The sequence below is a fragment of the Bactrocera neohumeralis genome, chromosome 5 (genome assembly GCF_024586455.1).
Source record: "Bactrocera neohumeralis isolate Rockhampton chromosome 5, APGP_CSIRO_Bneo_wtdbg2-racon-allhic-juicebox.fasta_v2, whole genome shotgun sequence".
NCBI classification, from domain to species: domain Eukaryota; kingdom Metazoa; phylum Arthropoda; class Insecta; order Diptera; family Tephritidae; genus Bactrocera; species Bactrocera neohumeralis.
Window position 1 is genome coordinate 42,124,297 of NC_065922.1, and position 17,216 is coordinate 42,141,512.

General features: G+C 37.1%; 2 protein-coding genes across 7 annotated transcripts in view; one reads left to right on the forward strand and one right to left on the reverse strand.

The window, feature by feature from the left end:
* The window catches only part of LOC126759957 (otoferlin-like), a 137,613-nt gene extending 122,546 nt beyond the window's left edge, over positions 1-15,067 (forward strand). Inside the window, exons 11-26 of one of the 2 annotated variants that reach the window (XM_050475218.1) lie at positions 4,281-4,365; positions 7,495-7,651; positions 8,066-8,252; positions 8,313-8,408; positions 8,480-9,163; positions 9,226-9,423; positions 9,502-9,618; positions 9,689-10,042; positions 10,099-11,171; positions 11,226-11,595; positions 11,653-12,197; positions 12,256-12,502; positions 12,611-12,861; positions 12,927-13,165; positions 13,223-13,502; positions 13,570-15,067. In XM_050475218.1, coding sequence (XP_050331175.1) covers positions 4,281-4,365; positions 7,495-7,651; positions 8,066-8,252; positions 8,313-8,408; positions 8,480-9,163; positions 9,226-9,423; positions 9,502-9,618; positions 9,689-10,042; positions 10,099-11,171; positions 11,226-11,595; positions 11,653-12,197; positions 12,256-12,502; positions 12,611-12,861; positions 12,927-13,165; positions 13,223-13,502; positions 13,570-13,750 — 5,064 coding nt within the window. In that variant the 3' untranslated portion in view covers positions 13,751-15,067. Of the gene's footprint in view, positions 1-1,832; positions 1,918-4,280; positions 4,366-7,494; positions 7,652-8,065; positions 8,253-8,312; positions 8,409-8,479; positions 9,164-9,225; positions 9,424-9,501; positions 9,619-9,688; positions 10,043-10,098; positions 11,172-11,225; positions 11,596-11,652; positions 12,198-12,255; positions 12,503-12,610; positions 12,862-12,926; positions 13,166-13,222; positions 13,503-13,569 lie in introns of both variants that reach the window. The other variant, XM_050475217.1, reaches the window with a different exon arrangement.
* A 115-nt stretch (positions 15,068-15,182) lies between these two features.
* The window catches only part of LOC126759962 (phospholipid-transporting ATPase IF), a 38,520-nt gene continuing 36,486 nt past the window's right edge, over positions 15,183-17,216 (reverse strand). For all 5 annotated transcript variants that reach the window (XM_050475247.1, XM_050475245.1, XM_050475244.1 and 2 more), the window contains one exon: positions 15,183-16,410. In XM_050475247.1, coding sequence (XP_050331204.1) covers positions 16,197-16,410 — 214 coding nt within the window. In that variant the 3' untranslated portion in view covers positions 15,183-16,196. The remainder of the gene's footprint in view (positions 16,411-17,216) is intronic.

Genomic DNA, 17,216 nt, shown 5'->3' on the forward strand with positions numbered 1-17,216 from the left:
TTGTCGGAAACGGCGATGTCGGACCACTATAGCATATAACTCCCGCCAAAACTAAGCCATATAAATCAAGTTCTTGTATGGAAACTTTTTTATTTCTAAAGGGTATTAGAGCTTTAGTTCAACGAAAGTTATCGTTTTTCCTTGTGTTTTGTGTTTTTACTTTGCATTCAAAACTTTACGAGTAATGTGGAGTAAAAACTCTGCATATAATTAGAAACTTTCTGTTGTTGCCATAAGCTGAAGCGTTTTTTGCGCGCAAATTACAATTACAAATTTGCAAATAAACAAAATGCTGCCCCCTGGCGTGTAGTTAAAATTAGACAGATTAACAACGAACCACTTTTTCTAGAACCAAATAGAAAATTATAGTTTAAGAGGGTCTCGGAAAAAAGATGTATGAGCCCCTCATAACTTGTCGTCAATTTTCGTAGGATCGATTTGAAATTTAGACTCAACATTCTTGAGGTATTCATTTAAAACAAAAAATTATATTCGAAAAAAATGAAAAACCCAACCCCACCCTGAAATAAAGTGTAATAAGTTATATCTATTAGGTGTGCAACTAAGTTCTCGCTTTTTTTCAATGAAAATGCAATTTTATTGTAAGGAAAAGGTTACAAACGCTCATCGCTAGTATCAACTTTTTCCCTTCTTTCCGGCAAAGCTCGGTTCATCTTGTGACGCTTGATGTGAATCAATCCTGTTTTCTATGTCGTCTTACTGCAGGCATTTTTTCCAGATATTGAGGTCACAAAGAACCCAGGTTTCTTAGTCATCCCCAGCGCATTTAGTCGCTTTGAAATGGTTTGGCGTTTGAGCACCTAATGCTGAAGCAAAGCTCTTCATGCGCTTGACAGGGATCCGCATCGAGAAGCGTCTCCAATTCACCGTCTTCGAAGGTTTTTAGCCGTCTTTCACACGGACGGCCGTGAATATCGAAATAGCCGTCTTTGAAGCGAAGCAAACCAATCACGACAAATTGTTCCAATTGGGGTAATACTTCCATAAACTTTTTGGAATGCTTCAGCCGCTGATTTTTTTGACTGAAAGAAGAAAATCAACACTAGATAAAACAAACTATGATAAAATAAAGTCTCTAAGATAAAAACTCAGTTACTTTTTCAAATTTCGTAGTTAAGTTTACCACGTTTTGAATATTTCAAAATCGATCAGCTTTAACTGGTGGAACCATTTATTGGCAAACAGCGGGAACTTAGGTGCGCACCTAATATGGTATGTGCAGTTTAAAGGTCCAAATTAATGATATTGACAGACTCGATTCCACAATGTCGACTTTCGTGATTTTTATAGTATATAACCGCTCCTGAAAGAGCTAAAATTTCAACTTTTACTCCGTTTTCGAGAAAGTGTGTTTAACCAACTGCAATAATTTCGAACTAAAAAAATCAAAAACTATTGGTATATTTATTTCTTTACTTTTTATGAATGAATCCTGTTTCTTCAGGTTACTTTAATTACTTTTCCAAACCGTGCGGAAATATGTTTCAGCTATCTGTCGATTAAGTCCTACTTAATACAGACTTAGTGAAATCTTTGGTATTTCAGTTTTGAACTGATATGTCTATATTCTAGGGTATGGTCCAAAAGATTCATGAAGCTTTAGGGTTTTAATATCTCACCAATTTTTGAATGCTTGACAAATATGTATGGTATCATGATTCACTAAAAATCTTCATCATCGTTTGCATTAGGCTATGCCAAAGATTAGCTTCATTTCATTAAAAATATAATATACTTATTTTAAGTTTAAATATGTAAATGCGGTAGGAAATAGTTGCTAATAACTATTTTTGCTGAAAATTTATCCTCAGGTCATTCAATCACGGAAATTTTTACGATCGGGAACGCTTGTTGGTTCCTTTAAGATTGACTTGTCTACCGTTTACGATGCACCGGGTATTTCAAATTTATTCTCATTAAATGGAATGCTACATATATTTTCACAAACGAAAAATAAATCACAATTTCTTTAAGAATATTTGTTTTAGAATATTTGAAATTTGTTTAACAGTTTTTCCCTTGAATCTATGAATAACTTTTGCGATTTAAATGTTGATATATTTACACTCGTTTCATTTTTTTGTATGTTAGCGTAATTTTCATATTTCGATTTTCTTAATAAATGTTGAACGTTTATTTGATTTTTCTATTTTAAACAGTTATTTTATATAGTAATATCTTTAATAACTTTTTTGAAAATATATTTGGCACTGTATTCACTTCTATAGCATAAATTCAAATATTTCCGTAAGAAAGATATATATGTACATTCGGTAAATTTAAGATATTTCAATTATAATAGAATATTTGGTAAAATGCTTAACATTATGGAACTCTCTTCGGAACTTTAATGGGAAATATTTACTATCTTTCGAAAGAACATTCTTTGACATTTATTTTTGGAAGATTAACTCTTTCAAATGTTGGCCGCGGATACGTTTCAGATGGTCCAACCGTTGAGTCCAATTTTCGATGACTCTTTCGATCATTTCGACTGGTAAATGGCGAATGACACGCGTGATGTGCTGCTCCAAGGCCTGAATCAATGCGGGATTATCTGTACAGACTTTACACTTTACATATCTCCACAGGAAAAAGTTTAAAGGTGTGATATTACACAATCTTGGTGGACAATCGACCGTCCCAAAAGTTTAAATTATCTGCTCACCTATGAATCCATTGATTGATGCGCCAAACCGTTATTTTTTCTGCATGAAATGGCAGCTTTTCAATCTCGGCAGTTTGGTCTCCGTCCCAAATGCGGCAATTTTGTTTCTATACATACCCATTGAGCCAGAAATGGGATTCAAAGAAGGTCGAATTCAATTTAAGATCTCGGCGTAAAATGCGCCAAGTCGTTCGGTAGGTCAGTACGAGTTGCTGCGAACGGCGCCGAATCGACTCTCCACGGTCTTCGTGTGCACTCTTAATTACGACTGCTATATTTTCTTCACTGCTTGCTGATCGTAGTCTATTCAGTCGAATATTAACCGGTAATAAATTCTGGGTCTAAAGTTGAGTGATGGTGTTGCGAATAATATGCTCAGTAGGCCGATTATGTTGACCATAAGTTGAGCGAAGCGTGCGAAACACATTCTTTACAGAACGTGAACTTTCGAAACAAAGTTGAACGATTTGTAAACATTGTTCAGGAGTAAGTCTTTCCATGATGAAATGCCAAACCATACAGAACAAAAATAACTTGACAGCTTTGCTCGACTCACGTGTGATCTGTTAAAAAAAGGCTATTGAAACAAGTACCTCTACTTGGATCACCCTTTGTATATACATTTCTCTCTTTCTATTTCATCACTAGCATCCTTAGATTTGTCAATTTTCTACTCCGCCATCAAGATTAGCGTTAGAAGTAAGAAGTCAAATCATAGGAAGGGGCAAGCCGATACTTGAGATTCAACTGTTGCGTTTCGGTTTTACAAAGGCTTGTCTTTAGCTGTTCAAGTGTGACCTTATAATGTTTATTAGTTACAAGATTCGATTCGGTTGGTTGATTCAAGCGCTGGTATTTTATTTTTCAATATGAGACGAGACATTAATTTTCGTTTAATATCTAGATTCTTCTTTCCTTACTTAGCTTTCATATATTCCCTATGTTCGACATTATGTGTCGTAATACAAAGGTTTTAAAATATTAATTTTAAGGTTCAGGCTTTTAGGTACACGAGCATTTCAGTAAGCACTATCATTTAAATATTATTAAATGTATTGTTATTACTATCACTATTTTGATCGGTATTTTGAACTATTCCTCTTTCTATTTGTTTCTTCTTCTAAATGTTTGCTATCTTAACTGCGTTCTACTCGTTATCCGCTATCACTACACACTTGCCTTGAACTATCTACACTAAAAACAAAACTATGCTCCAAACTAAACTACAATAACAAATCTACGTGACACAAACCAATAAAACTAACCTCACGCATCTCAACGATGCGGACACAAATGTTTTGCAAATGAAATGAAAATCGTTACACACCAAAATTCAACTTCTAATCACTGGCCGAATCGAACGCGCCGAAAAATGTTTGTCTCTATTTGTAAACTCAACAAACGACGTACTAAATGACTAACATAAGTACCGCTAAACCACAATAACAACACATTAACAATTATCATGAAATTGGCGTGCCAAATAATCATTAACTTGCTCATATTCAATAACCTCTGGACTGAATGCACATAACCTCACCAAAATACTTATGTACAACTTAAAAATACTCGCGTGTGTGTGCGATTTTAGGTCCTTCAAAGTCGTAATGTTTTACTGCGTAATAAATTGATTGGCAATTTCAAATTGGATGTGGCCACAGTTTGGCATCATACAGGTAAACACAAATAACTGTGTAAGCGATGTATAAATATCGGTAGAACAAAGTACCTTCTAGAGATAAGATTATTACGTTGTCATTGCATATTAATTATGAAGTATACATGAAGAAATTCGTAAATCAAAATATTATACTACTATAGTTGGTTTTAGTATAGATACCTTCATCATATTTGAATTGATTTTTTACAAAAGTATGATTCGATACACGATGCAAAGTCATATTTGAATTGATTTTTATTAATTTTAAACTTACTTTTGTTCTGCAACAAAAGTGAATTTTTAGAACTTTTCTGAGAAAACTTTTAAATTTATTCATCCAAAAGTTTTTACACATATTATGATGTATTTTAGGACAAAAAGCTTTTGGCACACATCGAAGACGCCATCGATCCTCTCTAAAAACAAACCAAACAGATTTCGATTCCAAGAAATAAGCATGACCTGTTCACAATATTTTTTAACCAAAATTATTAATTTTTACGATTCCATCCATTTTTACGGAATAAACTTACTTTTTGTTCTGTAACAAAGTTCTTTCACTGTTTAGAGCCAATTGGAGATTCCAAGTGTAGCTAGGTTCTTCTCCACCTGGTCTTTCCAACGGAGTGGAGAAATTGCTGCTGGTTCCAAGATAGACGAAATTATCTACGACTTCGAAGTTATGACTGTGAACAATGATGAGGGAGCCTAGTCGCGAGTGCGACGACTGATTGTTTGATGACAGAAAATATTTCGTCTTGCCCTCGTTCACTGCTAGACCCATTTGCTTTGCTTCCTTGTCCAGTCTGGAGAAAGCAGAACTAACGGCGCGGTTGTTGAGGCCAATGATATCAATATCATTGGCGTACGCCAGCAGCTGTACACTCTTATAGAAGATTGTACCTTCTCTATTTAGTTCTGCAGCTCTAATTATTTTCTTCAGGAGTAAATTGAAAAAGTCGCACGATCGAAAGTCGCCTTGTCTAAAACCTCGTTTGGTATCGAACGGTCTTTTCCAAGACTTGGCGCATGGTGAATATCTGGTAAGTTGTTAATCTTTCACACAGTAAGCTCGATAGAACCTTATATTCTATATTGAGAAGGCCTATCCCACGGTAGTTGGTACAGATTATCTCCCGTTTTGTGGATTGGGCAGAACACACTCAAATTCCAATCATCGGGTATGCTTTCGTTCGACCATATATCTACAAAGCAGCTGATGTACGCTCTTTATCTGTTCTTCGCCGTCGTATTTGCAAAGCTCGGCAGTCTATCAGCCCCGCCGCTTTTTTATTCTTCAGACGTGTAATTACAATTCGAATTTTTTCATGGCAGAGCAATGGAACTTCTGCTCTATCATCATCGATTAAAGAATCGGTTTCGCCATCTCCTGATGATATGCTTTCACCGCTATTCAGCAGGCTAGAGAAGTATTACTTCCACAAATTTATTATGCTCTAGACATCAGTCACTAGATCACGTCTGGGATTCTAGAAGAGTATGCTCCGGTCGAGAAACCTTCTGTTAGTCGCCACATCTTTTCGTAGAATTTTCGAGTATTCCCCTGTGGGCCAGCTTGTAAAGCTCTTCGTACTTACGCATTTCAGCCTCTCTCTTTTTTAACTGCAAATGCTGATGTATCTGGCATTCGGTAAAATGTTCAATCTTAACGCATGAATCCTGCTCAGACATTGTAAAGTGGACTTTGCTGAGAGCGAAGAGTTCACTTGAGATCTTACGATTTACTCTAGGTCAGAAGAAGATTGTACAGCTGCTAGTAGTTAAGTCTAAAATGGCCTTCACTAGTCTTAAGCGTACAGTCAGCGAGTTCAAGGCTAATACCGCAATCTTTATGACAGCCAATTCTACTTGGAAAGCAGTCACCAGGAAGCTTAAAAAAAAGCTGATAGATAGTTTCCGACAGTATAGACAGAGGTGAAAGAATTTACTGCCAGGTTCAATTAATAGCTATTAAATCCTTTGGCAAGCATTAACCGTATTTGATAGCTGTTAATCGTATTATACTCGTATGACATCGTATGTGATATGATCCTGACACTCAAACACTGAAACACTCCCTTGCATGTATCAATTATTGATTGTATAGTAATAAATGCAGTAAATAGTCCCATTACGCCTGTCAACCGACAAATTTTCAATGCATTCTCAAATGTCACTTGACATGATTGTTCTTTTGTATGTCAATACCACACGCTCCTCCGACAAAAAGCATACAAACGTACATTGAGTTCAAAATTTCGACCATTTACATGAAGTTTTCGTACTTTTTTATTTAAGTATGACAGTGTGTGGCGGAAACCAGGCAGTGCGTGGCGGAAATCAGTCAGATTGTTTTAGCGGTTACGCACGCCTGCAGTCATATCAAGTTTTCGCCTCTCCGTTAGTCAACAATTCAATGAGTGAAACTTTAGGCGCATCTGAGGACAAAGCTTTGCATCGCATACATGCATAAAATTTAAGTTGAACACAAACGTTGAGGAAGACCAAAAAGGTGGAAGGAGGCAGAATGCATAAATGCTATGAACTCCCTGTAGTAAGCTAACTAGTGGGAAATTAGCATGTAACTGCAACCATCTCAACGGGCGTACACAGACAGAGATTTATTTGCTACATTTCGATTAGTAACTTACTAGTCTGAAACTAGTTTAAATTTGATTAAGGAGAAATCCATTAATTGTGAACCAAACCACTAATTTAGTGGAAAATATTAAATCGTTTGCACGTCATTAGCATAATATCTAATAATTAGTGCTACCGATCCAGAAACTCGGGTGTAAAACTAATAATTTTCTGATTAATTAAATTACAGTCGAAAATTTATTGGTTCGTTGAGTTAATCCCATTAACGATGTTAATTGAGGAATTAGGTTTCGGTTTGTACATATCATTCGGTTTTTTATTCTGAAAACTCATAATGCAACCATACTTACGCACAATTTTTACAGTTTAAAGTCACTCATTTATATACTATATATATATACACTTAAATATTTTCTAAATGTTTGCATGTTTCTCACCACAATATTTTTCTTTCTACTTGTTTATTATTAAAATATCCAAACTGAACGCTTGTACTATAAATGTTTATGGGTACTAACTTTGTCTCTTACAATGCTTTCTACAGATCATCAATTCTACCACAAATGGGCTTTACTTACCGATCCCGACGATTTTTATAGCGGTCCGAAAGGTTATCTGAAATGTGATATTGGTATTATTGGCAAAGGTGATACCGTAAAGGTGCCTCAAAAATCTGAAAAGGATCCTGATGACATCGAAGCGTGAGTATTATCGACAATTACATCAATCACAGTTAAAAGCGTCAACCTCAATATCACTCTAATTCACTGCTAATACAAACTTATTATGTAAAATGAGCCTTTTCTAACTAATAGTTACTAATTCCATGAGGAGTAGTCATTCTTTAGAATGCCGCGGTTGACGCGAATTTCAATACACTCTGTGGCCTCTCGATCTGTCAGCCCCATTCTGTAGGCGTTTGTCGCTACAGTGACCAGTTCGTATTTCGATCATGTTCCTACAGTCTATCGAGAGCCAGTTGGAATTTTGTGTACTTCGATCCGCCGTTTTATGTTGACTCTTTATTACATAAACTCGTTTAAATAATTAAGAATCTGTCTGTTGTCCACTGTTGAGATACATTTGTATAATAATTGTAATTGTTTTGCAAACAGTAATCTACTGCTCCCAGTTGGCGTACCTATTGAGCGTCAACGTGCTAAGTTTATTGTGAAAATATACCGTGCCGATGGTCTACCGCGCATGAATTCTTCACTTATGGCTAATGTAAAGAAAGCTTTTACGGGCGAAGCGAAAGATTTGGTGAGCCCCTATGTGCAGGTCTCCTTCGCTGGGCTAATGGTAAGTTGTTCGAAGATAAAGCCTAGAGGCGTGCTTAAATAGAATTATTGTTATCCAAAGGGCAAGACGACAGTTAAGAAAAATGCTTACGCGCCCGTGTGGAATGAACAACTAGTATTCACCGAAATGTTTCCTCCTCTCTGTCAGCGTATTAAGGTGGGTTAGACCAATCATGAAAACTTTATCTATGGGTAAGTTATCACGATATCTGATTCATCTTATTTTAGATTCAGCTGCGCGATGCCGACCCAATGAAACCGGCCATTATTGGTACACATTACATTGATCTTAAACAGATTTCGAACGACGGTGATAGAGGGTTTCTTCCCACCTTTGGACCGTCGTTCATACATCTATATGGTTCCACACGTGATTACACGCTGCTCGATCAACATTCGAACTTGAACACTGGCTTGGGGGAGGGCGTCAGCTACCGCGCACGTCTGCTACTCGCTATACGCACTGAAATAACGGACAACGTGGAAATGACAACGGAGAAGAATGTCGAACTGGAACCAGCATATCCGATTTCAGAGTCCTCCTACTCACGCAATGAAGAATTCTTTCTTTTTGGTTCTATTATAGAGGCTTCAATGCTAGATAAGAAAGTTAGCGACAAAACGGTTTTCTTCGAACTTAGTATGGGCAATGCAGGTAATTCTTTAGACGGGCATAATGAAAGCTTCTCTACGGCAACAGAGGATGGTGAGGATGGCTGTGTGCTGGAAACGGTCGATACGACATCCTTCAGCAGCGTCACAAACGCTTGCAAGCCTATCAGTCATGATAAGTCGCATTACTATTTGCCTTATTGGGACTATAAGCCATGCATGGACGTGCGATGCACACTTCCAGATCTAAGACGGCGTATGTATAATAGCAACATGTTATCGAAAATGTCCGAGAAGTTGGTAAGTTTAAATATAAGCAACAAAGGGAAAGTAAATATAAAAGAGCCCTTTATGACCTGTAGGAGGAGGGTTTGATGAAGACGAAAAAGCTGATAGAAGACGAAGATGTGAAGGCGGAAGTGCGCTTACGCACCACACTTGAAGATCTCGCCTCAGCCTGTGCTCGATATCTAAGCATAACCAAGGCGAATGCTGTCGGACCGGGAAGTGGTAAAACGAAGCTAGACAAGGAACGCATGAAACTCTGTCAGAATGAAATCGTGAGTACTTCTTGCTAAAGTAATCTAAAATTATACATATGTAATATCATACTTATAAATATGATTTAATGATTTTAGGAAAGTTTGGGCAACTTGGCACGCAATCTTCGCGCGCTGGTGACTCGAAGTTCGCTCAAAGAGCGTTTTAAAACAGCACTGACGTTCCAACAAAAGCTTAAATTTCTTATCGACGATGTAGGTCAAAATATTCGGTTCTACTACTTATATGTTAATGCTGTTATATTTATACTTTATTACTTCTCAGCCGCAACACTCGTTACCGGATATTTTCATTTGGCTCATCGCCAATGGCAAGCGATATGCTTACCATCGCATGTCGGCGCGCGATTTAATTTACTCTAATATCGAAGAGGAAAGTGGAGTGCATTGTGCTAAAATACAGTCCATCTTCTTGAGATTACCTGGCAAACAGTCCATAGGTCCAGCCAGCTGGTTTATACAGGCCAAACTTTCTATTTACCTCTGGTTAGGCGTTGTAAGTCATAAAGGACATTTCTTTGAAGGTCTACCCATCGGCTATGATCTGTCGCACGAGTTGCGTAATGCAGAAAGACCTGGCGCTATGGCACCGAACAATATACATTATCTTGAAAAATCTGTAAGTTAGATTCAATACAAATTTAGACTTTTAACAATTTGTGTCTCCTTCTGCAGACATTTCAACTACGCGCCCATATTTACCAGGCACGTTCTCTAATAGGTTCCGATGCGTCTGGACTCAGTGACCCTTACGCCACTGTATATATTACAGAGTTCGCTAAGACAACGCAAGTCATCGAGGAAACACTGAGTCCCACTTGGGATGAATTACTGGTTTTTGATGAAATTCTGGTTTTCGGCAGCAAAGATGAAATCAAGAAAGATCCACCCACAATTATTATTGAGATTTACGATCAAGATAAAGTTGGCAAATCTGAATTTATTGGACGCGCCATTGCGAAACCGCGTGTAAAACTACGGGAGAATCCCTACACCACACCAACGCTAGAATGGTTTGATATTATCCGGGGTCATGAGAATGCTGGCGAATTATTAGCAGCTTTTGAAATGCTCGAAATCGGCTCCACTGATATGCCACGCCTAACAGAGCCAAAGCAACTACCGAGTGGTCAACAAGTGGAGAAGTTGAAGGAGAAAAATGCGCCACCGCCACCAGGTACAATTTTACCGGTGCCGAAAGAAGTGCGTCCGCATTTGGCCAAATTCAAACTAGAAGTGTTATTCTGGGGCTTGCGCGATCTCAAGCGTGTACACTTGATGTCAGTTGACAAACCACGCATTGATGTGGAGTGTTCGGGCAAAATTCTGAGTTCCAATATTATACAGAATGCAAAGAAAAATCCGAATTTTCCAAGTATGCTGAAATCCATTGAGTTAGAACTACCACTGGAAGAAACGTATGCACCACCAATAACTATACGTTGTGTGGATTGTCGCTCGTTCGGTAGATATACTTTGGTAGGGACACATCAAATTACATCGATGCACCGCTACATTTATAAGCCCCCGCCAAAGGAAGACATCACTAAATATAAAACAATGGGTGGACAGATTATACTTTCAGCACCGCTGAATGAGGAGGGTTTGAGTAATCTCGTAGACGGTTTCAATATGCAAGCCATGATTGCGGCCAATGCGCATCAGGCGAATATGAAAGACTTTTATGGAAATCGTCGTTCATCCTGTGATCAATTTACGCTCTACGGTGCCGCCTGCGTTACAAAATTGTATGTAAACTTTTACATCTTTTTCCAAAGAATCACTAATTATATTTCCTTTAGGGCCAAGAAGCAAGCATCGAAGAAAAGATCCGCGCAATTAAATAACGCAAATGAGATAATGATCGATCAGGATCATGATGACCAGCTTAGCCGAGATTGGTGGACTAAGTATTTTTGGTCTTACGAACGGCTTATCGATTTGACAAAAACGGAAAAGTCACACGCCTCCGAAAAATTTCTAGCCCCGCCGCCCAACGCCACCACTACCAATGTACAGAAATTTGGCATCAAAGGAGCCAAGTTTGTGCAGAAGCTGAGCCCAAAAGGAATGACGGGTATATCGCGTGATAAGCATGACCCCAATAGCGAAAAGGTATCCCCAAACCAGCAGACTAATAGGAACAATATGAACACGACAGCTATGTGTCAGGTAAGTAATAATAAAGTCGGTAAGAGAATTTTACGCCTACTAAAACATAACCTTTAGATCTACCCCAATGAACTGGAGACCCAACTAGAATACAACTACTTCCGCGAATGGCTTCATTCATTTCCGCTTTACCGTGGAAAGAAGACGGGCGATTCCACCGAGGACGACAATCGCACTGTTGGATTTTTCAAAGGGGCCATAAAAGTGTACAAACTACCGCCACCAAAAGGCACTGAACTGCCTATACCGAATTTACCCACCAATGATCCACTTCATGTACTTGTACGTATATATATAATAAAAGGAACCGATTTACATCCAATGGACTTAAATGGAAAAGCAGATCCTTACGTTGTGTTACAATTGGGTAATAAGAGGATATCGGACAAGGAGAACTACGTTAGCAAACAACTCAACCCGATATTTGGAAAGTGTTTTGAAGTAGAGGCAATCTTTCCGCAAGATTCAATGCTTACGGTGCAAATATTGGACTGGGATTTAGTGGGATCTGATGATCTGATTGGCGAAACGAGAATCGATTTAGAAAATCGCTATTATAGTAAGCATCGAGCAACTTGCGGATTAGCGCTGAGATATGAAGTGTAAGTGAGAACGATTCTTTTGAAGTATTTATTAACTATGTCTTTTCAACCCCCTCAGCTGTGGATACAACCAGTGGCGCGACCCCATGAAACCCACACAGATACTCTCGAAGCTGTGCAAAGAAAACAAATTAGACACCCCACATTACTTTCAAGATCGTGTAGCCATCGGCAAATACTGCATGACCTTTTCTGATGAGGAGGTAATAGCATGGAATGGACCTACAACTTGTAGAAATCGTGATGAACATCTGGCGCTTGCGGTGCTGCACAGATGGAGTGAAATACCCAAAGTGGGTTGCAAGGTAAGCAGAAGATACAAAGCACCGAACTATGCTGCTAAAGAAAATATAACCGGTTTTTCTTTGTAAGAAGTCTAATTTGTAATTGTAATCTACCCCTTTTCTAAACAGATTGTGCCCGAGCATATAGAATCACGACCACTGTACAATCCCGAAAAGCCTGGTATTGAGCAGGGTAAGATCGAAATGTGGGTCGATATGTTTCCCATGGATATGCCCTTACCAGGTCCGCCTGTGGATATATCACCGCGCAAACCAAAGGAGTACGAATTGCGCGTCGTGATATGGAACACCGACGATGTTGTACTGGAAGATGATGCTTTCTTCACAGGAGAAAAAATGTCAGATATTTATGTAAAAGGGTATGTAATTAGTTGTTGTTTGCAACAACAAATCAATTTTATTTTGTACCGTTTTTATGGCACAGTTGGCTTACGGGTCCGCAAGATATGCAGGCAACAGATATACATTATCGCTCACTTACTGGTGAGGGCAATTTCAATTGGCGTTTCATATTTCCATTCGAGTACCTGGCGGCAGAAGAACGCATTGTGCTCTCTCGGCGCGAGTCACTATTCAGTTGGGACGAAACCGAGGTCAAAATACCAGCTCGACTCGAACTACAAGTATGGGATGCGGATCACTTTTCAGCTGATGATTTCCTAGGTACTTGACAACTGCACAAATTAGCGTTATCTTTCATTAATAAAATAATTTTGACAGGTGCGATTTCCTTTAATCTGAATCGTTTTCCACGTGGCGCAAAGACCTCCAAACTATGTACACTGGACATGCTTAAATCGGACACTGCATTGCCCACCGTGAATATATTCAAGCAAAAACGTGTACGTGGCTGGTGGCCGTTCTATGTGAAGAAACAGAATGAAGAAATGGAGCTAACTGGCAAGGTGGAAGCTGAGTTCCATTTGCTAACGAAAGAAGAGGCCGAACAGAATCCCGCCGGTTATGGACGCAGCGAGCCGGACCCACTAGAGAAACCAAAGTAAACTTATTTTATTGCAACATATGTATTGTGCATAATTCTAATTAATTTCCTGCTATGCTTACAGCCGCCCAGATGCTTCCTTCATGTGGTTCCTAAATCCGCTGAAATCTATACGCTACATTGTCTGGCATAATTACAAATGGGCCATACTAAAGGCGCTGCTTATATTTGCCATTTTCTTCTTCATAATTCTCTTCGTTTATTCGGTGCCTGGATATTCTGTCAAGCGCTTGCTAGGCGCTTAAGGTGAAGCATAGTACGAGTGTTGAATGCTTCAAATCAATCAAAATTATCAAGCTTAAATAGTATTTCGGTCAATATTTTCATCTTCTAAAGCTTATTATCTAGATTCAGATTATGTTCAACTCAAAAATTGCAGACAAATTGTTTGTTTTATGCAAAACTCCGGTTTATTTTGTTTCGGGAAAGTTTGCCAAAGTAATGGCACGAAAATGGCGCCATCTCTTTTGCTGTAATTATAGAATAGAATATGGAATTTAGTTGTTTGCCACTATTTATGGCAAATTCTTAATATTAGCTTTCCTGCCAAAGAAGAGAAAAGCAGGTTTTTAAACAAAGGCAGCAAATTGGCGCATAAATTCGTAAACAAACTCAGCTGATTTTCTGTTCTTTTTGCAAGTGCAGACAAATTTTTTTTGTTCGCCATATTTTATTCGGGAGAGAGTTTTCGCGAAAGGCGAGGGATAGCGTAAGGAAGGTAATGGCTAATTCTCTTACATAAAACAATGGCAATACTCAAATACCTACAATATATTTGAAAGGATTCTTAAACCAAATTATATGCGCGATATAGCGTAGGAATTTTGAAGAACCATTCAGAGTGTAGTAAGCTATAATTTGCAATATTGTTATGTATATTTGTAAAAGTAAAACCTAGAAACTATAAGGTAATTGAAAATGAAATACTTAAGCTCCATAAAAATCAAAACTTTCAAAGGAAGATATGTCTAATAAGAAGTGCTCATGCAGCAATGGTACGCTGTACCTGATTTTACTTGTAGTGTCAATCATATCAGCAAAAGTAGTTAGAATAAATTGCAGAATGACTTATGAATAAATGTTTCAGGGTTTTTGATAAGTGTGATGAACAGCATGTACAAAGAATTAGCAAATTTTGTGGGATATACATATATATACTATATTTTGTGAAGCATTTGTACGCAGTGAATTAGCGGGATCCAGTGCGATTGTGCGATCGTGAAACAAATCGGATAAGGTAGTTAAAAGCCTAACATTCAAACCATAACTTAGCGTGTTGTACTTACGAATTTTACAGAAAACTAGCAACAATGTACCCTAAAACAATCAAACTTATATACACACACAAATACATTCTACTTACGTACTTGTGCTCGTTTTACGAAATATTTTACTATAATAAAAAAATTTTAATGAAAAAAAAATATTAAATAAAAAAAAATGTGAGCTAATTTATGCAACAAAGTGTTGCTGTATGAATGAAAAATAAAAATGAAAAATAAAATAGAAAAATAAAAATGAAAAATAAAATAGAAAAATAAAAATAAAAGCGCATATAAAAACTAAGAACTTAAGGACGTAAGCATGGTGTTGTGTTTATTAAATTGCTCAATTGTGCTTATATTGTATTTATAAAAAAAATCTTTAAAATTGTTATTATATTTACTACGTACGACTTACGATTTACCATTTAATAATACACTAGAAAATCTTGTATATTGTGCACTTGACATTGTTTTGCTCAACATCATCATTTATTAATAAATATTTATTAAAAATATATATACATAATAATAATAATTAATTAATAAAAAGTCGTTCACATCCAAAATTGTCTTTGTTTTATTAAAATATTGACAATTTTTTTTTTTAATTTTTCGGCTTCGAAAAATTTTGTTCTAATACTATGCATACATATGTATGTATGTACATGGAGGAAGTAGTTGTCATGGCATAAATTAACAAGCTAACAAATATAAATATATACATAATAAATATAATATATATAAAAATAATATAAATAATAATTACGTAACTATATTTGGTAATCACCTTAAGGCATACATCCTTAAATTCAACGCTAATTAAATTTACAATAATACTATCAATACACATACTACGTATTGAAGAATGTAGGAAGCGAGGTTGCGATCGCTTGGGAGGCACATACATATCTACAAGATAACTTAACACAAAAATCTGGCACATTTATTTCATTTACGTTGCATTAACTTTGAACTGAGCATTATTAAAACCGATTTAAATTTACAGTTAAATTCAAAAGCACGCTACCCACTCGGGTATATTATATATAAAATTATATCGTCACCCAAAATGCAGAACAACGTATCATCAAAAAAATCGAAATTGAGTTTTTCACTGCTTGCGATTCACTACATCATGTTACATATATGTAGCATAAAATTTTCAGCTTCCACTGTCAGATATAACCAATATATAACCAATAAATAACCAATAAATAACCATATAACCAATTTTATAACCAAAACTCAAATTTTGTTTCAATATCTGTGGTTTCTATTATAACGTTTTTTCTTTGCCTGTAAACTTATGAAATGTGATGTTGCGTTATTTTGCTTTAAAGTGACGATATATAGTACATATACTATAACTGATTTAAAAAAATATATAGCAACACTTTACATTTATATAACGGTAGTTGACTGCAACTCATAAATGTGTCGTTTGCATGTTACGTCGCATCATTAAACGTCCCGCGTTCGGAAAAAAGCGAAAGTGTTTCGGGAAATTAATCACTCTCGGTATAATTCTTATTACATAATCCGGCAACAGGCAAGCAATAACTGTGATTATAGTGAACAGCCAAACGGGTAGCGAACAAAGCAGTTTGTTATATGCCCAATAGATATCGGTGTCGTAGTCGCTGCAAAAGAACAGATTAAAGTTGTCAGCATTTAAAATAATTTTTGTTAAAATGAATTTCCTAACAGAAACTCGAATGTGAAAAGATTAAACATTTTGTTGCTTCTAAATCAGGGATAATAATTTTTGAAAGTAAAACAATTATAACAGGATGAAACACAACGGAAAGGAAAGGTAATAACGAGGTATAAAAATAGAGGTACTTTTTCGATAGCCCAGTATTCACTATTGGATAACATTCGACCGAATAGACCACGTCCAGCACTCAGTGAAGAAAATGTACACGAAGACCGTGGGGATTCGGTGCCGGTCGCAGCAACTTTGACTGACATATGGAACGAATGGAGCATTTTACGTCGAGATCTTAAATTGATAGCATACAAAATACAGTTTGTGCAAGAACTGAAGCTGCTCGACATTCCCAAGGGACATGGCTTCGCTCCATGGGCTCTTAATAAGCTCCAAGTAGATCCGATGATTTCGAGAAATATTTTATTCAGCGATGAGGTTCCTTTCTAACTCAATAGGTATGTCAACAAGCCAAACTTGCCGCATTAGGTACAAAGAGCAATCTGAAGAGATTCAAGAGCTGCCATTTCATCTAGAAAAAACAACGTATTGGTTTGGTTCGCTGGCCGGTAGAATCTTATCTGCATATTTCTTCAAAACTGATACCGATGAGAACATAACCGTCAATGGCGACCGTTATCGCGCCATGATAACCGATTTTTGATGCCTGAAATTTAAGATCGTGATTTCGGCGACATTTGGTTTTCCCAACCAGCGCAACAGTCAATGGATTTATTA